General features: G+C 52.0%; 2 protein-coding genes across 2 annotated transcripts; one reads left to right on the top strand and one right to left on the bottom strand.

The window, feature by feature from the left end:
• Positions 1-1,485: 1,485 nt before the first annotated feature.
• LOC117876009 (transcobalamin-1-like) lies at positions 1,486-11,362 on the bottom strand. The gene is made up of 9 exons (XM_034767689.1): positions 11,266-11,362; positions 10,231-10,413; positions 9,444-9,593; positions 5,175-5,327; positions 4,815-4,993; positions 4,185-4,371; positions 2,583-2,772; positions 2,017-2,135; positions 1,486-1,778 (listed from the first exon to the last, which is right to left on the bottom strand). The coding sequence occupies exons 1-9, from the start codon at positions 11,342-11,344 to the stop codon at positions 1,717-1,719; spliced, it is 1,302 nt and encodes a 433-aa protein (XP_034623580.1). The 5' UTR covers positions 11,345-11,362; the 3' UTR covers positions 1,486-1,716.
• A 3,634-nt stretch (positions 11,363-14,996) lies between these two features.
• LOC117876553 (zona pellucida sperm-binding protein 3-like) lies at positions 14,997-21,504 on the top strand. Its single transcript, XM_034768812.1, has 9 exons — positions 14,997-15,012; positions 15,390-15,568; positions 16,792-16,904; positions 17,800-17,903; positions 18,388-18,559; positions 19,428-19,539; positions 19,839-20,025; positions 20,464-20,706; positions 21,251-21,504. The coding sequence occupies exons 1-9, from the start codon at positions 14,997-14,999 to the stop codon at positions 21,502-21,504; spliced, it is 1,380 nt and encodes a 459-aa protein (XP_034624703.1).
• The last annotated feature ends 6,222 nt before the right edge of the window (positions 21,505-27,726 follow it).

The raw sequence follows: 27,726 nt of genomic DNA, 5'->3' as shown, positions 1-27,726 counted from the left end.
ATAATAACTAAAAGCTGGTTCATTCCCTTTAGAGCTGGTAGGAGAAAGGCAAGTATGTTTTGCGCATGTACACACAAAAAATCAGAAAAAAACCAAACCCCACCCCACTCCCCCACCATTTGAATGTTTGGGGTTTTTTTTTTGATGTTTTTCCATTTTGTTTTATAAGGCTGGGGGTGGGTGGAACTAAAAAAGGGAAGGAAAAAAGGGTTTATTTTCCTTACAAAATGATATTAAAAATTGATTTTTTTTTTGATCCATTGGAAAACACTTTTCCACTAGAAAGTTTTCACTGGCTCTTGAGTCCCATCGCTCTCCCTAGCCCTCTCCCTGTATTTTTTTTCTAATTCCCTAGGCAGTAATTTCCGAGTGGGTTGTGATGGCAGAAGTGGGGTGCTGCGGGGCACGTGCCTATGGGAAGAGCCATCTCCAAAGACGTGGCCCACAGAGTGGAGCCTCCTCTAACCACGGTCCATGATCCAGGCCTCTGACACCTCTGGGTTCTGCTGTGGAGGCACAGTGGATATCACAGTCAGTGGGGTTTACTGCTTCTTCCCCCGGTAGGGTGAGTCCACAGCTCTAGCCTCTTTCCCTTCAGGCCCAGTTTCCAAGGGCCAGGTGAGGTGGCTGAGGCCACCACTGCCAGGGCCGACGAGAGGGGGGGAAGCCAGTACAAATTACTGGAGCCCGGGGCCTGACTATGTTGCATATGTTTTTGTCTTTCGTTTGTATACCAGGCAGGGCATATTTGTTTTTGGGGTTTTTTTGCACATCAATACAAATCCCATGTAAAGATTTTTAGCTGGTCTGCCCTTGCTGGGGGGCCCGAAAAAAAATTTTCACCGGGGCCTGAACCCGCTCTCAGCGGCCCTGACCATTTCTAGGGCTAAAGGGCTACGTCTCCCAGCTGGCAGCTTTAGGAGAATCATCACCCTCCCATGTGGATCAGCCACTGCTGGGGGGCTTGGACCCAGAGTGGGTGAGGCAAGGATTCCAGGCAGTGCTGCCGCTGGGGATCCAGGCAGAAGAAGGGGTTAGCTGGGCTGTTAACACCATTAGCCTCCTATTCTCCATCAGCAGTGCTCTCCAGCCCGTCCTGCTTCACCAAAGGCCTTAATGACCTGCCACTAACGATTCTACAGCTAGTGCCCCAGCAAGGGAGATTCCAGGCCTGGGGACCACTACTCAGTGCCCCATTGGCCAGGGCCCCAGAGGGGATGGTGACTCCATGGTGAGCCCAGCACCCCATTAGCCAGTACCATGGAGGAGACAGAGTCTTTAGGGTGAGTCTAGCACCTCACTGGCCAGTACCATGAATGGGGGATGGTTGCTCCCGGGTGAGCCCTTATCTATGGTGGGGGAAGCAGCCCTGCTGCTGTGCTGTGTTTCCAGATGGAGGGTGCCCATCAGAGGCTCCATTACCTGCATTCCCAGTTTCTCAGCCCCTCTCCTTGCCTGGAATAACCCTCACGGTGCGGCCAGCTCTTGCAAAGGGTTTATTTCAGGAGCGAGGGCCAGACACAGGCAGAGCTTGGGAAACAGTCACACAGATATGAAAACAAGACACAGTTGTCTCCAGGGGCCCGTCCTATCCCCTGCTCTGGGGGGAAGGGGTGGGGGCTGCTGAACCCTGAAATCTCTGGACAGTAGAAAGGCCAGGACAAGTTGCACCTTCTGGAGCACCCCTTGTCCCCAGGCTGGCCAGTGCCCTGGAGCTCAGTACACAGAGAATTTGACCTCCAGCCTCTCGCTGTTGGAGACGACGTAGTCCCCAGCACCTGGAACAAGAGGAGAGGAAAGGGAGGGTAAGGGACGCAAATGGGGTCAGTGGCCCCTCAGCCCCAACCACCCACCTGCACACCAGCCCCTCCCTGGGTCCAACTGTCTTCTCCAGGTTCTCATCCCTGCTTTCTCTTGTGCCTCTCACACCCCTCTCTTGTGCCTCTCACCCCCCTGTTCATCCCTCTCTCCCCCCACAGTCCCTCTCCCCTCACACTGCTCCCCACCCTGTCCCACCTTGGCTCAGCGGGATGCCATTGCTCAGGAGTTGCCAGTAGGTGTGCTGGTTGTTATCGGCCTGCAGCCCCTGCACGGAGGTGATGTACGGGCCCCAGGAACTCTGCGTGTACGTGAAGCTAAAGAGAGACAGAGAGAGTCATGCAGGAGGCCTGGTTACCACTGCCTCATAGCCTCTCCAACCCCCACTCCACAGGGACATGCAACTGAGGACACAGTGAGACTGAACTCCCATGCCATTGGGGGGCGGGGGGAGGAGGAGGAAGGGATTGAGAAGCAGCCAAGCTGGCCCCTGCCTGAGCTCCAATCTCCCCATCCCAAGGAGACATTGTCCAGCTGAGTGATGCGGAGGAACCAGCCTTGATCCCCCTTCCCAGCCCCTGAGGGTTTAACCTGCCCCCATGCACAGTGGGGTAGCAGGGGCATGTCCCCCCTGTGATCCTAGGGACCCCTCTGTTTTTTTAAATCTCTGTTGCCCTAGGAGCCCCATGCTACCATCTAGCCTGCTCTCCGCTGCTGCTACTGCCACCAGCAATGGGTGCCGCATTGCCAGGCTGAGCAAGTACCTGAATTTGCTGGGGTCTTTATCCTGTGCGACCTCCATCACCTTGAAGAAGACAGAGCCCTGGGGCACGGTGACACTGATAGAGTTGTTGAATGTGTTGTTCAGACTATCGGCAACAGTGTAGGTGACACTGATGCTAGGTGGGCAGCTAGTGGGTGGGGCGGGCCTGGCGGTGGACAGGGGGAGATTATCTGTGTGGGGAGAAAGAGGAGAGAGGGTGAAGAACTGCCACATATACCTTGGAGAGAGCGACTCTCTGACTGCAGGGACTCCAGTCCCATTAGAGTCAAGGGGAAAGAAAGAGGCAGAAGCAAAGACAGAGAGGATCTAGGCAATGGCCCTCTGGGAAGGAGATTAGCTGGGACTGAACCCAGGGCCTTTGGATCTATGATGATGATGGTCTGGTGATTGAGCTAAGGACAAGAGTCTTTAGATTGAGACTCATAAATCTCTAGGCCCTCCAGTCACTAGATGGAGACGTAGAGCCACACTGGCTTAGCACGGGCTACACAGTAGAACTGAGCAGGAATTTTTCAATGAACCTTTTTTTCACTGAAAAATGCTGAGTTGGTGTCTGAACTGTTCATGAAGCAGTGTTGAGTTGGTAGAAATTCCCGCATCGAAAAATGTTTGGCAGAAAGATTGCTGAACTGGAAAGTTTTGGTTTTTCAACCTGAAAAAACTTTTCACTGAGAAATTTTAGTAAATTTACCGAGAAAAAAAGCGGGTAAATTTGTAGTAGAAACATTTTGATGCTATCAAAAGGAAACATTTTGATGGATACAAATTGAAAAATTTAATTTTTGTTTGTTTCTTTCTTTCTTTCTTTCTTGAATCTTCAGTTTGCGAACATTTTTGAGATTTTTTTGCCTTTTCAGCCTCATTCAGGATGGGAAACATTTTTGAAATATCAAAAATTCTCATGGGATGGGAAAACCATCCCCCCCCCATCCCTTGCTACATGTGTTTCTGTCTGCCTCAGGTGCTTTAGATGGCCCAATTATCATCCTTAACAACACCCCGACGAGGCAGGACAGTGCTATTAACCACATTGTACAGATGGGAAACTGAGGCACAAAGACACAGGATACATCTATACAGCAAAAAAATCCAAACATCAAAAAAAAACCCATGGGAGCAAGTCTCAGAGCCTGAGTCCACTGATCTGGGCTTGAGCTCTGGGGCTAAAAATAGTAGTGAAGACATTAGGGCTCTGAGACCCAATCCCTCACCAGATTTCAGAACCCAGGCTCCAGCCCAAGCCCAAATATCTACACTACTATTTCTAGCCTCCAGCGTGAGCCACACGAGCCCATGTCAGTTGACTCAAGCTCTAAATCTTTCTGCCAGAGGGTTGTTGTTTTTTTTTGGCTGTCTAGATGTACCCTTAGTGACTTGCCCAAGGCTGGCTGAGCAGGGAGCTGAACATGGGTCTTCTAAATGCCAGGTAAGAGCCCAACCACTAGGCCACCCTTCCAGTGCATGGTTGAATTAATGGGCTTTGTCAGCCTGGGTGCTACCAGTTCTCATGTCCTGCGCTGGGAGAATGGGGCCTCTGCACTTAGCAACCCAAGGGATGCTGCCTTTGGTCTTCTCTCCTTACCTGGGTTCATGGAGCAGTTGAGCCTACTCACGTCCAGGTAGGTCCTGTTCTCTAGGGAAGGGAGGATCTGGGAAGCAGCCATGGGGTTTTTGAATGTGCCCTGGGGAATCTCATCCAGGACCCTGTGCAGAGTCTGGAGGCAGTTCCAGGCCCCGGGTTTGAGATAGCTGGATGAGACAGATAAGGCCTGTGGAGGACAGAGAGGAAGGCAGGGTTACCTGCTGGGGCCTGGCTGCCCACGCCCAACATGACTGTGATAGAGGACAAGACTGCAAGCAAAGGCAGCTGGGAAGGGGCTACAAGAACACGTCCGGATGGCCCACTAGGGAGAGAGCAGAAGGGTGACTGGGATGTAGACAGAAGGGAGGGATATGTAAGGCCTTCTATCAGTGAGGGAATTTGCAGCCCAAATCCTCTGTTCTTTCACTACCTGGCACTGAGCTGCCTCCATTTATGGCAATATGGTGTTAACTCTGGAACCTACCAATGACACAGTAATTGCTGACATTAACTATTCCACAGCTGAATTATCCAGATGCTCGGCAGTTGTGGGGAGGGTCTTTGGATTGTGGGTGAAGCTAGAATTCAGTCCTACCCCCTTTGATTCCCATTGGGACTCTGGTCCCTCACCTGCATAGCCAACCCGGTGCTGTAGATGTTCCCGATCACTCCATCTCGTCTCTTCTTAGCCAGGATTTTGTCCACTAGCCACTGCACGTTCTGTCTGATCTTCTTATGCACCTTCGGGGGGAGGGGCTGCCCCCTGGTCTGCAGGCAGATCTGAGCCAGGACTGCCACCGCTGCAGTGTCTGTGGGGACCGGAAAAGTGGCTCAGATGGGACTACCACGCCAGAGAGAGGTGAGGGACAGGGTCATCCCAGCACCCACCCCAGGGGACAGTCATGGGGATCCCAGCTCCTACCACCCGGGACCTCCCCATAGGGGAAGCCATAGGCCGCCAGGTATAGGAGGCTGTGTGCCTTTACCCACCCACAGAGAACTGGCCGCCGAGGTAATACTTCTTGTGGTCCGGGCTGAGGAGGGCGCTGGCATTGGCTGGTGAGAGGCGGCCGTTCAGCTGGCACAGGACCAGTACGTCCAAGCTGAGTTGGTAGAAGTTGGTCAAGGGGTTGCCATGGATTGCTGTGGGGGAGAGACCTCTTGTTAGCCACAGACATACAGACTGGGGCCAGGACAGAGGGGGCAAAACGGGGGGCATGGGTGGTGAGATATATTCTTTTGTGGTGCCCGGGCTCCACGAATATTCAGGGCTGGGGGCCCTGCTCCACCAATATTTGGAGCTGGGTCTCTCCCCCGGCCCTACCTGGAGCGGGCCCGGCCCCCACCTGCCACCCTCCCACGCATCCCTCCCGACCCCGGAGTGTCCCTGCCAGAATGAAAGCGGCGAGTGGCTCTCCCTTGCCTGCCGGCGCCAGCTGCTGCTGCCTATGGCAACAAGAGACTCTGGCAGCAGGCTGGGGCCCTGGTTGCTGCACCTCAGGACGGGGAGGAGGAGGAGGCGCACACGTGCTTGGCAGCCCTCCCCTCCCCTGGCACACACCGGGAGGAGACGCCAAGGGGGCTTCCGGCAGGAGACCTCACTCACCTGAGCAGCTGCTGGGGCTTTGGTGAGTGTTTGACCCCGTAATCTGCCCCCTCGCAGCCCCCACTCCTTCCCCACGCTAGGCAAGGGGCAGCCCTATCCCCCACACCCAGTAAGACTATGGTGAGGGGCAGCAGGCTGCAGCAGGGGAGGAAGGAAGCCACATGTGATGGCAGCCCTTCCCCCCCACCCCAGCACCCACCCACTGCAGGGGAGACTGGGTGGGGGGCTTCCTACACCTGAGCAGCTGGGGCTTGGGTGAATTTTGTGATATCCTGTCCTCCCTCCCGCCCTGCAGCCACCACTCCTGCCCCACGCTGGGCAAGAGGCAGCCCTGTCTCCCATCCCCAGTGAGGCTACTGTGAGTGGCAGCAGCAGGGGAGGCCACACATGATGGCAGCCCCCCCCAATACCCCCATAGGGGAAGTGAGGGGGCTTCCTGGACCTGAGAGGGGCCCTAGGAGCATGTGCAGTGACAGTGGTGCAGAGTGAGTGTGCTGCGGGGGGGCGGGGGGGGGAAGAGGAGGTGTCCCTCACCTGGAGCTTGCTGCTGCTGGCAGGGAGAGGGTTGTGGGGGGAATCATCTCTGACCCTAGCCCTGGGGCAGCCTGTTTGCACCCCAAGCTCCTCATCCCTGGCTCTGCCCCACCCCAGAGCCTGCACCCCCAGCACCCTAACCCTGAGCCCCAGCCCTGAGCCCCCTCCTGCACTGTGAACCCCTCATCCTCAGCCCCACCCCAGAGCCCTCACCTGAGGGGAAAAACACACAACTTAAATTTGGCAGTCAGTTTGGGGTATGATCGTGTTTAGCACAATACTTGATTATTTTACACCCTTTAAAGTATATAATTGGTTGTATACAGGTGTTACGAAGTGGGAATGTTCTTAATGTTTTCTCTGAATATTGTGTGTGTACCTCAGTTTCCCCTATGCATTTCTTAAGGATCTAGGTGGTGGGATAAGGGTGTGTGATTGTTGTAGACACCCTGTCTCCTGGCAGCTGATGACCTGGGCTGCTCTCCTGCAAGGTGCCAACTGAAGGTGTTGGAGAACAAAGAGATCAGGTGGCCACCTAATGCCTGGAAAAGAGACAAAGGCCAGAGGAGGGGCTGGAGGGAGTGTTGGTGCCTGTGCGGACTCCCGGGGAAGCGCACAGTGTGGAAGGGGATGCTGGGATGCTCTGAAACTACTGAATACGAAGCCAATCAGGACTCTGTGGGAGCCTCCTCTCTCTGAGCATACTGTCTCCAGGGCAAGAAGCTTACACCTTCCTGGGTCTGACCTCGGAGCATTCAGCATGCTCTTCCACACAGTGTGCTTCCCGCAGCGAGTCCGCACAGGCAGGGCTCCTGGGGAAGCCAGAGGTTCCTGCACCCCAACTCCGCAGTCAGCCGGTAAAACAGAAGGTTTATTAGATGACAGGAACACAGTCTAAAACAGAGCTTGTAGGTGCAGAAAACAGGACCCCTCAGTCAGGTCCATCTTGGGGGGGTGAGGAGCCCAGACCCAAGTACTGGATCTCTCCCTGTTTCCCCAGCCAGCTCCAAACTGACACTCCCTCCAGCCCCTCCTCTGGCCTTTGTCTCCGGACAAGAAGGCCCCCTGATCTCTTTGTTCTCCAACACCTTCAGTTGGCACCTTGCAGGGGAAACTGAGGCACCCACACAATATGCAGAGAAAACATTAAGAACATTCTCACTTCGTCACAGCAGGTACAACAAAATATAATATATTGAAGCAGGCAAGTGCTGCTTCTGACTTTCCACTTTTAATTGACCCTTGTAATCTTGTGTTGCCGACGCGTTGTAGCTTCATTTTATCCCAGCAACAAATTCTTGATTTGTAGGACCACTAATAATCAACAATGGATAAATTCTTAATAAAGTTACCCAGAGAAAAAGAAAAAAAGGGTAATTCATCAAGTGACGGCCTGAGTTCGACATTCAGCTTTCAAACTGAAGTTATACAAAAGAAATATGCGGCAAATCCACAAAATAAGAAAAGGAGTTTTCAGCAATCTTGGCTATCAAGATTTAAGTGGTTGGAGTACAATAGCAAATTAAACAGAGTTTTTTGCTCAGTCTGCAAAAACTGTTCTGAAAAGAAGATCTTAATATTTTCTATGAAGGCCGAACTAACATTGGTTTTGTCTGGATTTCAAGATTGGAGACTCGCATTGCGTGGTTTTACATCACACAAAAAATCCTCTTGTCACAAGGAAGCGGTAATGAAGTATGCTGCTCTGCAATCACAGGTAAATGTTTCTGCACTAATGTTGTCCAGTTGCAGAAAAGGGTCACAATCAGCTAGGATTGCACCACACAACATTTTTACCAGTGTTCAGTACCTAGCTCAACAAGGAATAGCATTATGTGGACAGAATGAGAGTGATTCAAATTTGATGCAGCTCTTGTTGCTACGCAGTACAGATTCTGAGGAACTGAGACAGTGGCTTAATCACACAAAATACAAGTGACTGTCACATGAGGTTATTAACTAAATAATCGAAATGATGGCAATGATGGTGCGAAGAAAAATTGTGCAAAAGATAAAGGCTTCTAAGTTTTATGCCATTGTAATGGATGAGACTACCGATTTGTCAAGAAAAGAACAAGTAAATTTTTCTTTAAGGTTCTTTTCTAGTAAAGACTGGGAGATTTATGAGGAGTTTATTGGGTTTTACCAAACTGATGCAATGGATGCTGCTTCTCTTTTCAAAATTGTGAAAGATACACTTCTCAGGTGTGATTTGCCCTTTTCTGATTGCCGGGGGCAGTGTTACAACGGAACCAGTAATGTGTCCGGCAAATTTACTGGAGTCCAAGCCAGAGTGATATTTGCAGATCGAGAAATTGCCAGCTTAATTCGGTGAGTGAAGTGAAGCAATTTCTAAAACAAAACAAAGGCTTGAATGACATGTTGTCAGAAGTTACAATTCTCCTGAAATTATTCTATACAATTCTGACTACAACCTGCACTGCTGAGCAATCATTCAGTTGCTTGCGCCGACTGAAAAATTATTTGCAAACGACATGGGCCAAGAAAGTCTAAATCACTTGGCATTTCTGCATGTTCATAAGAATTCTACCTCTGAATTGGACATTGCAAGTCTCCTGGATGACTTCATTTCAAGAACCAAAACAACGACGAAAAGTGTTTGCTGCCTCCTGAAGAACATCGCAAAAGAAGGGGCTATATTTGTTTTAATTTTAGAAAGTATTTGCTTTTGAGGGTTACTGATCAAAGAGTGTATGGTTGTTTCCGTATTCAAAAGAGTATTAATAATGTTGACATTCTTAGTTAAATAATTTTTTCTTATGATAGTGATATTGTGCAATAAAGAGAAACTTAAACGCTTACAGTTTCCAGTCCATTTTTACACTATTTAATAAAATATATATCCGCTTACAAGGCAGGAGGGTGGGGGCGAGGGCGGGAGGGGGATTAGACCCATTCTGGGCACCACCAAAAATTATACAAACCTGCCGCCCGAGGGCGTGGGATGGGGGAAAGGGCCTGAGAGAGGGAGACACAGAGAGATGGGGAGAGAAAGAAGGGAAAGGGAGTGAGGGGATGGGAGAGCTCGACTGTGTGGGTGCAGAGGGGTTGAGCCAGGCAGGATCTCCCCCCCTCCCCCCAAGGCTTGGGCTCCTCACCTATGTTCTGCAGCTCCGCCTGGAACTTCTGCTCCAGAAGATGCACCAGGTTGATGGTAGAGCTGTTCGCAGAGACCCGCCGGGGGTCGGAGCAGGAGGCCTGTTGAGCCAGGATATGTAGGGCCACCTGGCCCGAGGAGAAGGACACAACTGAAAAGCAGCACGCCAGGGGTGGGGGTCAGTGGGGCTGGCCATGCTGCAAACCTGCCCTATGCTCCCTGCCCCAGCCTCTGCCCCACTGCCCCAACCACTGTCTCTGCCCCAGGCCCAGCCTCATCCTCTGCTTCCCTTCCCCAGTCTCCCTGCACCTCACCCCCCTTGGGTGTGTCTCTTTCCCCCCCACCCTGCCCCATCAGTCTGTCTGTTCCTATCTGTCTCCCTTTATTTTTCTGCTTTTCTCTTCTCCCTTTGGTTTCATGCTTTCCAGAAGGGAGCAGAGTTTCAGCACCAGTATTGTACCCAATGGAGGTGCCATGGGACGCGAAGGGGTGGGGAGATGGCTGTTGTTTTTTGGGGTGCTGTGGGGCACAGTGGGCATGGGGAGATGGCTGTGTTTTGGGGGCTGCTATGGGGTCACCTCTATCTCACAGAGGGGTGCATATTTGGGGGACAGCTTTGTTGTGGGGTCACCATTACCCTTTCAGGGGGTCTGACTTTATATGTGGGGTTATTGGGGACCCCACTTCCTAATGGAGGATTGGGAAGGCTGGTTCTATTCGGGGGGCAGTGTCAGAGTCCCACATGCCTGGTGGGTGTCTATGTGTGGGGAGGGGGGTAAAGCCCTTACCAGCTCGCTGCACTGCGTCCTGGCTCAGTTTGTTCAGCATGTCCTGCTCGATGCGCATGTTGTGGTCCTGGGCCAGCCGCAGGGAAAGCAGGATGCTGGGGTTTGGGGGAGCACTAGCATCCACTGAATAGATCATCTTCTTCTGCAGATCCCTCACTAGGGGGTGCTCAGCTTCATTCACGGCTGGTGGAGGAGCCAGGATCACACATGGGTAGTCACAGCTGGGGGCCTATTCAACTTTCCCCCCACCCCCAGAACCAGCTGAGGGGGGAATGCGGGGCCCCAGGCATCAGCCAGGAGGAAGTTAACACTTCCCAGTCCTAGCCCCATGCCAATTACACCCTATTTCTAAACCCACCTTCATCAGCCCCCCCAAAACCTCCCTGCCCACCCCCCCGTCTCTCCCTGGCATTGTAGCTATGCAGATATGCTCTGCACAGGCTGTTTGCACATGGTGAAGGGAGGGCACGGTCTCTGCAGCCCCCCAGGTAGATGGGGTGTGACTTCAGCACCTGAGCCAGCCAGCATCTCCAGTGCCCAATGCTGACACAGTGTCATGCTGCAGGTCACCTGTGTCCTGGCCCAGAGACAGCTGCATCCATGATCCCTGTCCCCGCTTCCCTATTCCCCCTCTTTCCCCCACCCTCCGCCATGTGTGAAATTTCCCAGGCCGGTGCAAGAGGCAGGAGAGAGGGGAGGCGAGAGGCCGCCATGGCCTGGATGGCAGGGACAATGAGGCTATTATTGTTCAGCCTCCAGTGGGGCATCAGGAAGGGGAACTCCTCCTGAGCTCCCAGGCGAACTGGACAGACCAGCTTCCAGGTTTGGGTGATGTCTACACTGCACACCCGTGTTGGCAGCAGAGACGACAGGAGTAGCTCGCACCCCAGTGAAAAGCAGGTTGTGCCCAGGCTGTGGGGTGTAGCTACACGAGTCAAGGGAAGGCTCTGATGGGGAAAGGCTCCCTTCCCCCTGCCACCCCAGAAGTCACATCATAGAGAGGAGGGGTACATGGCACAGGGCCATTTGACTCACCACAGCCCTGGCACAGCCCCCCAGGGGTGAGGTACAGGAGCAGGAGCCCAACTAGCATGGTCACCAAAGTCCTCATCATCCCTCTGTCTCCAATCACTCTCTGGCTGTGCTGGGACCTGGACTAGGACCTGGTATTTATCAGCTGGAAGGAGGCGGGGACACCAGGGTGCCCTGCCCTCCTCCCCTGGCTTGTCTCACCCTGCTGCTTCCCCATAGCAGACGGGAGACATTGAGCAATGCCCAGCAGTATGGGCAGGTCTGTGCCCCAGAGACCAGCACAGACAGAGCTGGCTGGGGCTGTCAGACCACTACTCCCTCCCCATGGCCTCTGGGTGCTGCGAGGAGCCAACTGGCACCAGAGACCTAGATGGAATTTTCCCAGTCACAGTTCATACCCCCATCCCCCACCACCCTGGTGAACTTGGTGCCACCGGCCCCGGGTGACATCTCACTGAAGGGCTGTACGACTGTGAGGCCACAGCTGGCTAACACCTCTGCCCAGGCACATGGACACCACGGGACACACAAGTGAAGTTGTGCACCAGGGTAACAGAAAGGGAATTTGGGCTTCTTGGTTTTATCCCTTCCTGGTTTCCCAGGTCATTGTGTGTAGATGACCCTGGCCATAGGCTGGGATTGAGGGGCATCAGGAGAGCTGGGGTAGGGAGCCCTGGGGTAGGATAGCAGAGGGTTACAGGTTGGGATTGAGGGGCCTTGGCAGAGCTATGAGGGGAGGCCAGGGCTGGGGTAATGGGGCACTGTGGGTTGGGATTGAGATTCATCAGCACCAGAGCTGTGTGTGGCAGGGGTCCCAGGGATGGGATAGAGGGGGCCTAGGGTCAGGTTTGACAGGCACTGGTAGAGCTAGGTGGGGGCTCAGGATGGCACTGAGGTGGGTGGTTCTGGGGTCCAGGATTCCAGTGATTTCAGCTGAAGCCAGGGCTGCCCAGCACCTCTGAACAGCAGGCCCCAGGAGCCTCAAATTAGGCACCCAAAACTAGTGGGTACTTGAAAAATTAGCCCTTGAATGTTCTGTGTCTCACTTTCCCATCAGTATAATGGGGGTGTTTTGGGGGCTCCTTCCTCACTCACCAACTGAGGTCGGGGGAGTGTTAGTTCATCCATCTGTGCATAGCACTAGGAGATCCTTGCCTGGGAGGTACCCCACCTCAACCCCAAAGGTTGTGGTCTTGCCTGTGTATGAGGGTTTCATCCCCCAGTGTTGGAGGGATACAGGGAAACAATGGGTAGAAACTTTACAAACAAACCTGCTCTTACCACAAAGGGGTTGTAAACAGACATAAAGTCTCTGACAGAAGTGGGTAGGGGGCTTTTAATTTATCCTCACTAGGAAAGGGGCAGAGTTACCACTCCTGGGAGCTGAACCTACAATGACAAAGGCTCAGAGTAGCAGACAGCTACTAGCTAGAGCCTGCCTGGCTTTGGTTGGCCACTCTCACCTGCCCCTTGTCAAAGCTGCAGAGGATGGGACTGGAACTGTGGCCCATGCTGGTAATGGAGGAATCGCAGACACCTGAGTGCTGCTGCCCCCTGTATAAAACCAGCCAGTGGGGGCAGCTTTTCCTTATGTGGCTGTTTCCTGAAGGGGGAGTGGAAGATGGGAGCTCCTGGGGGTTGCTGGCCTTTGCTCCTCTTAGTCACTGGTGCTTGGGCTCAAACTGCTTCAGGTAAAGTGGGGGGAATGAGGGATGCTGGGTGTGAACTGAGCCTCTTGCTGTGGTTTATCCTCCAACTGTGTGGGGACTTCCTGCTCTGGGTTCCAGCCTCCTGGAAGAGCTGCTGGGTGGGCAGAGCCGGATCCAGATCCTGTTGTTCCAGTGTTGCACTGGAACTCTATGTTCTGGGCAGGTAAAACCTAGGGCTCTCCTGTATGGAATGTATTCTGGGCACCTGCTCAGTGACTCTTATCTGCTGGCAGAGTGCCTACAAAGTTTCATTTCCTCCTGGCCCATGTGGGAAACCCCAGTCTCCCTGCAGATGCTGGGTGTGGAAGTTGCTCCCTCTGCCAGTCTGTGGCTTTAAATCTCCCTAAGTATGCAAGTTCCCTAGGGCCTAAATAGCTAATCTCTTACTCTATGCAGTGTAGCCATGTTGATCCCAAGATATTACAGCACCAAGGTGGAGGAGGTAATACCTCTTAGTGGACCAATATGGCCCAATAAAAGATCATCTCACTCACCTTGCTTCTCTAATCTCGTAAAACAGTGGTAGATACTGCCACTATTCAACAGAACAGTCTCCAGCCTGCTGGTGATAGGTGTTAGGGAAGCAGTTATTGATGTAGGAGCTGCAATAAGGTGATGAGATGTAGCTGAGGTCTGTAGTGAGGAATCCACTGTGCTTCTCTCCTCTCTCTCTCTCTCTCTCTCCCCCTTCCTCCTCCCGCCCCCTCCCCCAAAATCCTAACCCTTGACTTTGTCCCAGGTGGGATGGGTCTGAGCAGTTTGTGGGTTAACAGACCTGCTCTTTCAAAGGATACAACACTGCATTTTGGTGGCTGGCTTCCTGGGGCTTAGTGGCAGCAATGAGACAACAGTGAAGGTTCCTCTTGTGGTAGTTATCTAGGTGCCTCTGGTGGCATGAGATCTGTAACACAAGGAGATACCAGCAGGACACTCCTGTGTGCCCACTTATGAGACTTCTGGGGTGGTATGGCCTAGTGGCTAGAGTAGGTTGAACCTCTGAGTTGGGGGGCCCTGGGTTCTAGTCCTTGCTCTGAAGGGGTGACCTTGCTGAAACCAAAGCTTGCCAGAGTGGCTGCTGGATTTCTGGGTACCTCATTTTTGGGATGTCTGGCTTGAGGCACCCACAGATTCAGCAGTTGCTGTCCAATATCTGACTCCATTTCCTGCCCCCACCCTGGGATGCTTGGTGGCAAGCTGCATTGGTGCTCCTCAATGCCTTTTGGGTCCTTTTAATGGTTAATGCTCTCACTTTCTCCTGCCTCTAACCTGGCTTTATCAGTGAGATCTGTCACAGCTGGTGTAACCTGCTGGCTGACAGTTTCCTTGTTCCTCCTCCACAATCAGGGGTAGATGGCTGAAGGCAGCGTCTGGTATTTCAGCTCTGGGGTTGGTAGAGCCTGGCACTGCTGTGGCTCCAGTTTCCACCCTCCTGAAATGGAGGTGATTCCTGGTCCTCTGTGTCTGAGTTGGGAGGCTGGGGGCTGTTGGAGACGTAGTCCGGGCAGACTAGGGCCGGGTCTCCACTCAGCTTTTTGTCAGTCAGGGGTGTGTGTGTGTGTGTGTGGGGGGGGAACATGGTAAGCTGCCAAAAATCCCATGTAGACACAGCTATGACAACAGAAGGGAGCTTCTCTTGGCTTAGCAAATGTTGTTCCAGGAGGTGGTATTACTCTGCTGACCAGAAAAACATCTTCTGTTGGCATAAGCTCAGCCTGCACTAGGGGGCTTTGCCATATAGCTCTAACAGACTAATATTGTGTAGACAAGGTCCGAGTCTCCATAACCCTGCATGTCACCAGTGTGTTATTGCAATTCTAAGCCGTCTAGTTCCAGGATTCAGTAGCTGCCATAGATCTAAGGACTGTCTTGCTCAGTGTAATGAGGTGCAAGGGACATATCTCTCAGTGATGGTGGTTGGTGGATCCTCTACTTGCACCACTGGACGCTCACCCCTTCTGCTGACACTGGGCTTGTCCATCTGGTCACATTGTCACTGGCTGCTCCTCCCAGGAGTAGTATCAGTGCATGCCCCTGGGCAGCGGTAATGAGGGATGAGTTGTTGGGGTGGTGGGGAAATCCCCTCTCCTGCTAGCACAGATCTGGTAGCTGGACCCTGGGAGGTGCTAGGGATCAAGGATGGCCTCTCAGGCACAGGGCAGGTGTTTGGAATGGAGTGGAAGGAGCATGTTGGGGTTGCAGCTACTGGGAGCAACTGGAATTATGGCCCTGAGCCTTGTAATGATGTATGAAAATACACTACAGCCCCAGACACAGTCAGTAATGCTGGATATCTACCCAGCCCTTCCTGAACTCCTGTGTCCTGGGAGTGGTATAAATCCCAGGACCAGGTTTCTGGGGCTGTTGTGTCTGGAGGATGCTGTGGCTGAGTCTGTTAACTCCTGTGCGCTCTGTCTGCAGTGTCAGTGGTGTGTGGCAGCTCACGGCTTCAGATCACGGTGCTGGTGGATCTCTTTGGCAACGGTGTGACTGTCTCTACCAGGGAGCTGACGCTGGGGGCTGGCTGTGCTGTGACAACTGTTGGGCCAGATAGATTCCAACTAGAATACCTGCTTTCGGCATGTGGGGCCACCATGGAGGTGAGAGCAGAGACCAGTGGGGGGCTGGTCATGTGGGTGGATGTCAATCTTTCTTCCAGCTGAGTGCAGCCTGGTTTCAATCCTCAGCCCCTCCCTCCCCTGACCTCCTTTTCTCCTGAGGGACACCCACCTTTCCTGAGTGATGGAAATCAAGCCTCACATTCACTCACTCCCACTCCTGGACACGGAACAGACTCACTGCAATGAGGCTCTTCTTGAATCTGGATACACCCTGTCCCATGCAGGAGAGAATGAATAGGGGATCTATATCCAAAGAAGCCCTTGGGTGGAGGGGAGCCCAGGGGAGAGGGCCTTTTAGCCATCAGATACTAACCCATAGCCTTTCACTTCATGCCTGCAGTTAAAGTGGGTGCAATGGTACAGTGTCTAAGTACGTTGCAGGGGCCATGGAGGGCTTAATACTGCCGATGAGCAGGCGCAATGCAAATGCTGAAACAGATCTGTGAATGCTGGCTTGTGAAATTGCTTGGGTAACTCCTGCCTTCCTCTGGTGCCCACAGGTTCCTGCATTTGCAGGAGGTGGGGATACACAGATTGATCTAAAATGAGAAGTTACAGGCCTTGGAACTATTGGAGCTGGAAGCAGTGCCCAGGGTTCCCCATGTACTCAGCATGCCCCTATGGGAAGGGACTCTCCATTGCCCCCATCTGGAAAATGACAGACTAGCTGCCTTCAGGGGGGGCTGAGGCTTAGTGTTCACATGTGATGAGATGCTCAGGTGGAAGGTACCACTGTAACCCCCTCTTTCAGGGCACTGCATGTCCCCTCTAGTGGCTGATCTGTGGAGGCTTGACTCTGCTACAGCCCCTGGCTAGAAGATGGATTCCTCTAGATCTTGTGGTAGCAGCTCCTGCTCCTAAGAGTCCCAGCAGTAGGTCCAAGCCCTGATGTTCCCCCAGGAGGGGGTGGCTGATGCTATAGCAATGATGAACCTATTCTCTCCCTCTAGCTGGAGTCTCTTTACTACCTGCCCCCTTGAATGGCAGTGGCTGGAGGGTTGTGAGGGCCAAACATGGTGCCCTACTGGCTGGTGCTCTGAGGTGTCTCTCCAATGGTGTATGCACCTCCCCTTCTGGCTGGTCACAGTAGCTATCCTCCTGGGCTATGGCTGGACAGGAGGCCCTGCTGCTGGGTGGATGGAGCAGGGTGCAGCTGAGTAGTCTTGGGGATACTGACCCTCGGCTGTGTTTGCTCCGCATAGTTCCTCCCTGACACCATCCACTACAGAAACTTCCTCCACTACAGACCTTCTGCTGTGAGGGGCGTGATCCGAGCCAGCGCCTTCTCCCTCCCCATAGACTGCTTCTACCCAAGGTGAGTGAGCATCTTCCATGCAGTGCTAGGTGCTGAGAACTGTCCCAAGTTGCTTCAAGGAGCAAAGTCTCTCCCCATTACCTGGACTTGTTCACCCTCCTGCCGAGGGTGGCCTTGGCATTGCAGGGCTGCCCCACTGAGCTTTGCTAATGGCCAGAGAGTCAGGAGTCCTGGATTGTCCTGCTGAGGGTGGGATGTGGTTGCTGGGTCTGTCACACTAAGGCTGGGTATCCAGTCAACTAGAGCTGCCCAGGTCTCTAATGCTCATGGCTCAGCTGCAGGGATGCACAACTGAGCAGAGCTTTGGTGGGGCCTGATGGTCCATGTGACCTGCCTGTCACCTGCACTAGTGCAATGCTGACCTGATAGTGCCATGCACATGCCATGCTAGTGCACATGGTGAGACAAGGAAATAGACTGAAGTCCTAATGCACTAGCGCTCACGAATGTATCCGCTTCCTTCTTCACCACAGCTCTGTTCTGGCTACACCATAGTCTTGGCCTGAGCCAGGGGATAGAAGGGTGGCTGTAGATCAAGGGTTCTCAAACTGGGGGTCAGCCTCCACCCCAAACCTCCCTTTGCCTCTACCATTTATAATGGTATTAAGTATGGCTTTTAATTATAAGGGGGGAGTGGCACTCAGCGGCTTGCTATGTGAAAGGGGTCCCCAGTAAAAGTTTGAGAACCACTGATTTAGATGCTATGATGTGTAACTGAGTCCTGCTGGGATTAACCTCACAACTATGTGTTGGAGGGTGTGATGGGCAATCAGGAGGGGCTACGCAGTGGCTGCCAGGATACCTCCAAAGGAGAGTGCCATGTGCCACGTGCCACCACACAATAGCAGATCCTGGGTGTGTGGAAGAGGTAGTGATTGTCTCCTCTCTGTTCCAGGACCAGTAATGTCTCTTCCTTAGGCCTCCAGCCCACCTGGGTCCCCTTCAGCTCCACCCTAATGCACAGACGGCACCTGGACTTTGCCCTTGATGTATATGACAGTGAGTACTGGTGTATTCAGGGGGATCTTGGGAGTCTCTGGGGATCCCACCCAGTCTATAGCTAAATGGCAGGCTGGCCTGGGAGCCCACTAGCCAGGCTTGTCTCCAGGGGATGGGTTAGGAAGGAACTTCATTGCCCATGCATATACTACCTAAACTGCCCAGAAAAAGGGGGAACTGGGGGCACCCCAAGTTTGGTTAATGCACCTCAGTCCTGTGTTCTCCCCCAGCCCTGCCAACACCCCTTCTCATCCCTGAACTCCCCTTACCTTGACCCATAGCCCCCTCCTATGCCAGCAGTTAGTACCCCTCAGTCCCACCCTGCAGCCCCTATTATTCTAGCCTTGGGTTCCCCCTCTCACAGATCTGTTGATGCCACCCTCCAAGCCTCCTGTTTTCTTGCTGATCTCTCCTGCCTTACACCCCTTTCTCTGTTTAGACCCCTTTCTCAGGCAAAGTGTGTGTGTCTCCTCTTCATCCTCAGGTACCTGGTTATCCCCCCTGTCTGATCCCACTTACTACCTTGGTGACCTGATAAACATCCAGGCATCTGTGAGAACTGGCAGCCATGTGCCTCTGAGGATCTACGTGGATGAGTGTGTGGCACGGCCAAGTGCAGCATCTTCCATGAAATATGAGGTCATCACAGACCACGGGTGAGTGTCTGGGGCAGAAGACTCTGAACAGGCTCTGGTGTCTGGTACCAAAGCACCATTTTATCTAGCAGGACTAGGCAGCACTGGCCCAGGGAGAGGTGTGGGAGGAAAGTGGATGGTGGGCCTTCAGAGTCCAATGTGGTCCATTTCAGTTGTAGGATTTTTTTTTTTAAAATCCTACAATTTAATTATTTCAGCTATTTAAATCTGAAATTTCAGTGTTTGTAACTGTAGGGATCCTGACCCAAAAAGGTATTTGGGTGGGGGGGGCAGTCACAAGGTTATTGTAGGTGGGATTGTGGCACTGCTACCCTTACTTCTGCGCTGCTGCTGGCAGGGCACTGCCTTCAGAGCTGGGTGCCTGGCCAACAGCCACTGCTCTCTGGCTGTCCAGCTCTGAGGGCAGCACAGAAGTAAGGGTGGCAATACCATGAGCCCCCTAAAATAACCTTGTGACCCCCCCCCCACAAATCCCTTTTTTTGGTCAGGATTCCCAATTTGAGACATGCTAGTATCCCCTGTGACCACTGTATAGTATAGGGTAAAAGCACACAAGACCAGATTTCATGGGGGGAGGCCAAATTTCACTGTCCATGACTTGTTTGTTTTTCCATGGCCATGAATTTGGTAGGGCCCTAGTTATTAGTAATGGTCTGAACTGCTCCTGTATCTCCAAGCTACTCAGCAGGCTGCTGGCCTCTTCACCATTGCCCCAAATCCCCACAATTCCTTGTCTCCCCACCCCTGGGAACTGGGTCAGGCCCAGACGAAGCTGTTTCTCAGGTCCCATGTGGACAGTCTAGGAGCCAGGATGATGGCTGCTCCATGGCACTGAAGAGGCTGGGTGGGTAACACCTCCTCCCTACAGGTGCCTTGTGGATGGGCAGCACAGCCGCTCCCACTTCCTTGCCCCACGAGGAGACCAGTTCCTCCGTTTCCAGCTGGACACGTTTATCTTCACTGGTGCTTCCAACAGCCAGGTCAGTACAGAGGAGGTGGGGACCTGAGCCACCTGGAAGGGCACGGACTTCCCTGTATGGGGTTGAGTGTCAGCAAGGCAAGATGGCTGCCGTCTCACGAGGGACTCTCCCACAGGGCCCTGCAAGGAGATGAGCTCTCCTGTCTCTCCTCACAGAGATAGGGATGGACAGAGGTGTGGGGCAGAATAGGTGCTGTAAGGGGAGAGGGTTCCCTCAGCCTGACCCCAGAGTTGAGTTCTGGGCTCTCCCTGCATCCCATACAGAACCACACCTGGCTGTGACATCTCTCATGTTTTCAGATCTACCTCCTGTGCCATCTGAAGGCAGTGGCTGCCAGCCCTGCTGACCAGCACAACAAGGCCTGCTCCTATGACCCAGCCACCACAGCCTGGCACTCCCATGAAGGAGGCGACTGCTCCTGCTGTGCTTCCCCTGCTGGCTGTGGGAGCAGGAGGCGGCGCCGGCATCTGGCTCAGGACAGGGAAGGTAACCTTGCCCCTACCTTGAAACCCCCTGCAGTCCTGCTGGAGGAGCTTGCCTGGCTTCTGCAATTCCTTGGTGGGCTGGGGGAGGCTCCCTGGGCTAATGGCTCCCTGGGATCCTCCAGTCTCTGTGCCCTGCCCCTCAGCTCTGCCTTGGCACCAGAGCAGGGGCTGCCCTATGGGCATGTGGCCCCTTCTAGCATTTGGGGGAGTGGAGCGCTGCTTTCTTTCTTACCCATTAGACTAAGCTTCCATCTGGCTGTCATCAGAGCTGAGCCCAGCTGCTTCTGATATGGGGCTGGATAGATCTGGCTTGCTACACATGTGGCTTCCACCCCACCAGACCCTGTGCTGATTGCTGGTGGGATTTGGCATGGCAGGAGGAGGAGGGTGAGGCATCCGGCATCTGCTCCCAGACTCTGTGGCTGCTTTCTCCCTGCAGGGCTCCTTGGAGAAGCAGACCTCCAGCTTGGCCCCATCAAGCTGGCCACCAATTCCTCCATTACACTGGGCTCCAGCCCCCTCACATTGGCTTCTACAGAGCCCACCTCTGCCACAGCAGGGGCTGTTGAGCTCTCTTCCACTGTGGCCATCTCTGGCACCCCTAAAGCCATCCACCCTGACCTGTTCTCTCCCAATCGGGCTGTGAACTCCATTGTGAGAGGGGACACGAAGGATTCCTCAGGTGAGTGCTCTGATCTGTCCTCTGCCATGGGGTGGGGGAGCTGACTGGAGTGAGACAGACTCCCATGACCCATCTTTCAGTAGGTGACTTGTTGCTCAATGTAGTCACGAGCAAGGCCATGAGCAGTCTGGTCAACTCCTTATTGTCTCATCACCTAGCCAACTGGCAGAACTGACTAATGGGGTTGCTGCCATTGGCTGCAGGCCCATATCCTGGAAATCTGGGGAGATCTGGAGTCAGTTATTCTCTTCCAAATAGAAATGGGGCCAAGCCACCATGTCTCACAAGCAGAGTAGTGTCCAGGAGGGGGTGGGGGGGAAATGAGCCTTCCTGGGCTGTGTGTGTGTGTGGGGGGGGGGGGGGAGGGGGTGCATGGGTTTTTTGTTCTCTTCCCCCTGCCCCACACACAAGGGTTGATGGCTTTAGGCAGCAGCCACCATTCCCTGGTGGAGAACAGCTGGGAGGCCTGTTGGAACCATGCTGCTTTGACCACATGCCCTCACAACATCTCTCCTGAGTGTTGCTCTGAATTTCTTTCCCACAGGGCTGCAGCTCCCCTTCTCCGTCACCACCCTGGCCATTGCAGTGCTGTGCTCACTCTTTGTCTTCCTGGGAATCCTGGGTTGCTACTGCTCCACCAAGCGCTACCACAGAGGATACCGGATGGGTGCCGTTGATGCTGCCTTGGAGTCTGGTGCTGTCGCCATGGCACCCACAGCCACTGGGGACTCCAATGTAGCCTCTAAGAAACCTGGTGCTGTGGTGGCTGCAGCCTGTGGGGAGTCTGGCTCTGTATGAAGCTCCAGTCGCCTCTTAATAAACAAATAAACCAACCAGTCAAGGGAAATGTCTCATTCCTCAGTGTAGGGGCAGCTGGGGTGGGGGGGACTTCAGCTCCACCTAGCTGGCTGTGAGCCTCTTCTGTCACCACTTTAACTCTGGCTAGTCATACCAGTACCTTCTCCTTCAGGATCAGAAGACAAGCTGACCACTGAGGGTCAGATTTCCAAAAGATCCATATCTTCCATATGGAGCTATAAGCTGACCTGGGCTGGGGGAGTTTCTTCTTCTTCTTCATCAATGGCTATAACATAAAACACCCACTATGTACCTTCCTCTAGGCACAGCACTGCTGGTCACTGCCACAGCTGTGTATGGGGGCACATTTCATGTCCTCTGCTACAATGACCACAATGTGGGAGGGCTTGTTGCTGAGGGAATATTCTGTTGCCTTTTCTGGGGTAAGATAGCTAGCTAACCATGATGACTTGGGTATTCTTCTTCTCCCCCCACACCACCACACACACTGTAAATGGGGTGTGGAGAGGATGCTGAGTCTTCATGCTCTGCTACCTCCATCTACTTTTCCTAGGTGCCACTCTGGAGGGTGGCGATGGGGTGGAGGAGATAGGACAAACAAATTCACTCCATTCAAATCTTGGAACTCAAGGGCTTTGTGAGCTGACTAATGTATTCATTAGCACAGAGTCAATCTGACTGATGTGACTTGTTTGGTCCTGTCTCTTCACTTGCTGTCCCCCTCTCACTCATGGTGGCTGGACACCCCCTCCCCCTACCACAGCCCCATACCTGATCTGAACCCAAACAAGAGTCTAGGTACCCAAAAGGCAGTTAACTGGGGCTGTCCTGGTACCGAGAACATTTTGAGTTGGTGTCTAACCAGGTGTGAGACGCACAGGACTTCTCTGTCCATCTGGTGAGGTATCACTGAGAGTCCTGCTCTGAGGGGCTGAATGTGTGCTGATCTCCTGTGTAATTTAATAGGGCAGATCTGGGGGGGAGGGGGTGAGGTCCCACAGTTGGTCCTAAGCCATGCCCTGGTGAGAAGGTGGAAGGCAATGAAGGGTATGACACTCTCAGCCTTCCTGCAGTGACAGTCTCAAAGATCTCTCTACCCTACCCCAGCCATGCTCAGAAAGGTGTCTCACTAAAGTCCAGCTTAGTAGCTACTGAGGTGGATTCTAGGTCTGCTCTCTGCAAATTCACAAAGACTTTTGGCCTAGATGTCTGAGTGCTGCAACCTTATAGTTAGTGCTGGTGTATCATATAGTAGAGGAGAAAACTCTCCTCAGACAGTTGAGGGTCTTGCTTTCCTGTGACTAGTAATTGGATTGTGTGTGTAAACCTGTGCTCAAACTGAGCTCTCTTTCCCCATCTATTGAGGAATGGGGAAAGATGTGAGGAACCAACTGTATCTGCACACATGCCTCATTTGCCTGGGTGATCAGCAGTCAGACTAGCTTTGCCAAAGTAATCAATTTTGGCTGTTTTGGGTTAAAACTTGGGTGCAGGGCTAATGAAATCTTATTGTATAACTAAAGGGTAGAGAAGAGAACTATGCTTAACAGAACCTAAGTGAGGAAGTCTCTCTAACTGTAAGCTCACTTGCTAAGTGTGTGGTAGTGATGTCAAATCCAAGTGAAAGATGAAATGGGAATAGACTTTTCCTGTGTGGTGCAGTTTCTTCTTAAAGCATCTTAGGTGGTGGTTGGCCATCTTCTCCAGTGTTTAAAGAGAGCTGAAAGGCCTTTCAACTTATTTCAACCTTTTTAGTGATCACTAGAGCTGAAACCCTTAAGTTGATGTAAGGGGCTGAACCTTAGATATTGGGGGAGGGTCTTCTGGTGAAAGAAGGGGCAGCAGTGGCCACCCACTCTAATCATTAAGCACTGGATTAGGTGGTGGAACCTCCAAACACAGCATCACTCAACCATTTTCCCCCACCCTCAGGCAGGATGTGCAGCTGATTGAATGCACTCCTGGAGGCTGGGATTTTCCTGATCTTGGACACCAGACTGTGAGTGTGGGTGCAGCAAGGGACAAAGAGACTGGTGTGCTAAGCTGATGTCCACTGGGCCTTCACATTGCAAGGTGGGAAACAGGCAGAGGACCAAGAGTCTGTGGAGCAAGTGTTTTATTTTACTTTTGAGTTACCATTTTGGTGGTTCCCCCAATCCCTCTCCACAGAAGCTTTCTCTTGTACACAGACTCAAGGCTTGCACGTGGGGAAGTATTGCCTCAAGAAGAAGAGTAGTGAATAGATTTCCCACATTTCTGGGTGCTGGCTCAAGCTGTTTCTGTTCTGTAATGTTAAGAGGAACCCTGGCCCTTGTGGCTACTGGTGTCACCATGGCACTGAGAGTGTAAACTCCTCCATTCTTCTCTGGTTTGGCAGTAAATACCCTAAGTCATAGAGTGGGGAAATTGTGATATAAACAGTCTCATGCCTGCAGGAATTGGGGATGTCTAACCCCACCTCCTAGTGAGCGAAACGGGGAGCAATTAAATGCGGGTAAAAGCCTGGCTCAGCATTCCTTCTTTCATAGATTCATAGATTATAGGACTGGAAGGGACCTCGAGAGGTCATCGAGTCCAGTCCCCTGCCCGCATGGCAGGACCAAATACTGTCTAGACCATCCCTGATAGACATTTATCTAACCTACTCTTAAATATCTCCAGAGATGGAGATTCCACAACCTCCCTAGGCAATTTGTTCCAGTGTTTAACCACCCTGACAGTTAGGAATTTTTTCCTAATGTCCAACCTAGACCTCCCTTGCTGCAGTTTAAACCCATTGTTTCTGGTTCTATCCTTAGAGGCTAAGGTGAACAAGTTCTCTCCCTCCTCCTTATGACACCCTTTTAGATACCTGAAAACTGCTATCATGTCCCCTCTCAGTCTTCTCTTTTCCAAACTAAACAAACCCAATTCTTTCAGCCTTCCTTCATAGGTCATGTTCTCAAGACCTTTAATCATTCTTGTTGCTCTTCTTTGGACCCTTTCCAATTTCTCCACATCTTTTTTAAAATGCGGCACCCAGAACTGGACACAATACTCCAGCTGAGGCCTAACCAGAGCAGAGTAGAGCGGAAGAATGACTTCTCGTGTCTTGCTCACAACACACCTGTTAATGCATCCCAGAATCATGTTTGCTTTTTTTGCAACAGCATCACACTGTTGACTCATATTTAGCTTGTGGTCCACTATAACCCCTAGATCCCTTTCTGCCGTACTCCTTCCTAGACAGTCTTTTCCCATTCTGTATGTGTGAAATTGATTTTTCCTTCCTAAGTGGAGCACTTTGCATTTGTCTTTGTTAAACTTCATCCTGTTTAACACAGACCATTTCTCCAATTTGTCCAGATCATTTTGAATTATGACCCTGTCCTCCAAAGTAGTTGCAATCCCTCCCAGTTTGGTATCATCTGCAAACTTAATAAGCGTACTTTCTATGCCAATACCTAAGTCGTTGATGAAGATATTGAACAGAGCCGGTCCCAAAACAGACCCCTGCGGTACCCCACTCGTTACGCCTTTCTACCCTCTCCATGTTAGCCTGGCCTAACGTCAGGTCCCTCATGACGGCACTGAGAGTGTTAAAGCTCTCCAAAGGCAAAGCCTGTGAGCAGTGGAGGAAACAGGGTTGTCTGAACTGTGTGTTCCCAAAATAATTCCAAGGTTCGCTTCATATTACCACCATTTCAGCCCTGCTGGAGACCTATGAGAAACAACTGTTCTGGAATTTCATTACTTTGTAACATGGTATGGATAGGTGAGGGGAGGTTGTGCCTAAACTAGAATTAGATTTGCCCCCTGGCTGGTCATTCATTGCTCTGTGCCTCAGTTTTCCCATGCAATAAGACCCTGAAGAGGAAGGATTATTGATGACCTGCAAAGGACCCATCATTCTCTGGGTTCTCTTCCTCCCCAGGTCACCCCTGAAGTCATACCACAGAGGAGAGGGGTATGTGGCACAGGACAATGTGACTCACCACAGCCCTTGCACAGCCTCCTCCATTCGAATTGGTCAAAAAACACCTGGAAAATGGGGTTTTGTTAATTTTTGTGGGGGAAATTGTCACTTTTGACAAGCTTGTGCTGAAGTGGAATTTTTTTTTTTTGCTTTTCAAAAACCTAAAGCAAAACATTCAGATTATTTTGGAGGAGGGTGTGACATTCTGTACTCAGGGGAACACCCTGCACCCCCATGTACATCCTTATAACATGATTGTGTGATATCCAATGCAAAGTTTGTCATGTCAAGTGTCTTCAGAAGGCGCATGATGCACTGAGCATTGTTGTTATAGTACTTATAGGTTGTAATTTCATGTGTATACAGTTATGAGGCTGAAAATGTGTCCTCATGGCTTAAAACAAGCCTAGGCAAAAACCTCTCCAAGAGCAGAGGCCTAGGCAAAACTCTCCAGGAGCAGAGAGGCAGATCACACCTCATCAGGATATGTATGGGACAAACCCAGCCCAGCTTCACAGGAACAAAGGATGCTGGCCTAGGCAACAACAAAAGGATCTGTTGGACTCTCGAGTGAGTCACCCCGCTTCCCTTGGTCAGTATTGGACTACAATGAGACGCTCACCCCTGATAAAACATCATAGACTCTTGCCGGCGCTCCCTCCATCTCCAGTCAATCCTTGGCTGTGCTGGGATCTCGACTATAAGACCTGGTATTTAGCAGTTCTGCCCACCTCCCCGGCTTGCCTCACCCTGCTGCTTTCCCATAGCAGATGGGAGACATTGAGCAATGCCCAGCAGTATGGGCACATCTATGCCCCAGAGACCAGCACAGACAGAGATGGCTGGGGCTGTCAGACCACTACTCCCTCCCCATGGCCTCTGGGTGCTGCAAGGAGCCAACTGGCACCACAGATTGGGGAAAATTTCATCTGTCATAATTCCCACTCCCTCCCCCTGCTGAATTGGTGTGACTGGCCTGGGGTCACGTCTTGCTGAATGGCTGTTGGACTGCAAGGCTGGCTAACAACTCCACCCTGACACACTGACGCCATGGTCCGCACCAGTGAAATGGAGAGGGAATTTGAACTTGTTGATTTTATTCCTTCCTGGTTTTCCAGGTCATTGAGTGTAGGTGGTCCTGGCTATAGGTTGGGATTGAGGGGCATCAGCAAAGCTGTGGGTGGATGGGTGGGAGAGAAGGGGATCTGTGGGTTAGGATTGACTGGCATTGGCACAGCTCTCTGTGGGGAGTGTAGGGCTAGGATAGCAGAGGGCTGCAGGTTCAGATTGAGGGGCCGAGCTGTGGGAAAAGGCCAGAGCTGGGGGGACAGGGGACTGTGGGTTGGGATTGTCAAGGTTCCTTCCCCACTCTGAACTTTAGGGTACAGATGTGGGGACCTGCATGAAAACCTCTAAGCTTCTTTACCAGCTTAGATCTGCTTTTGCTGCCACCACTCCCAATGTGATAACTCCCTTCCCTGGGTAGCCTTGAGAGACTCCTCCACCAATTCCCCGGTGAACAGTGATCCAAAACCCCTTGGATCTTAAAACAAGGAGGAATTAATCATTTCCCCCCCTTCCTTTTCCCCCCACCAATTCCTGGTGAGTCCAGATCAGTCCCCTTGGATCTTAAAACAAGGAAAAATCAACCAGGTTCTTAAAAAGAAGGCTTTTAATTAAAGAAAGAAAGGTAAAAATCATCTCTGTAAAATCAGGATGGAAAATAACTTTACAGGGTAATCAAATTTAAAGAGCCCAGAGGAACCCCCTCTAGCCTTAGGTTCAAAGTTACAGCAAACAGAGATAAACACTCTAGCAAAAGGAACATTTACAAGTTGAGAAAACAAAGATAAAACTAACACGCCTTGCCTGGCTGTTACTTACAAGTTTGAAATATGAGAGAGACTTGTTCAGAAAGATTTGGAGAGCATGGATTGATGTCTGGTTCCTCTTAGTCCCAAGAGCGAACAACAACCAAAACAAAGAGCACAAACAAAAGCCTTTCCCCCCCAAGATTTGAAAGTATCTTGTCCNCCAAAACAAAGAGCACAAACAAAAGCCTTTCCCCCCCAAGATTTGAAAGTATCTTGTCCCCTTATTGGTCTTTTGGGTCAGGTGTCAGCCAGGTTACCTGAGCTTCTTAACCCTTTACAGGTAAAAGGATTTTGGTGTCTCTGGCCAGGAGGGATTATAGTATTGTACACAGGAGGGCTGTTACCCTTCCCTTTATAGTTATGGCAGGGATT

The sequence above is a fragment of the Trachemys scripta genome, chromosome 4, assembly GCF_013100865.1.
Source record: "Trachemys scripta elegans isolate TJP31775 chromosome 4, CAS_Tse_1.0, whole genome shotgun sequence".
Lineage (NCBI taxonomy): Eukaryota > Metazoa > Chordata > Testudines > Emydidae > Trachemys > Trachemys scripta.
This window is presented reverse-complemented; position numbering and strand designations above follow the sequence as displayed.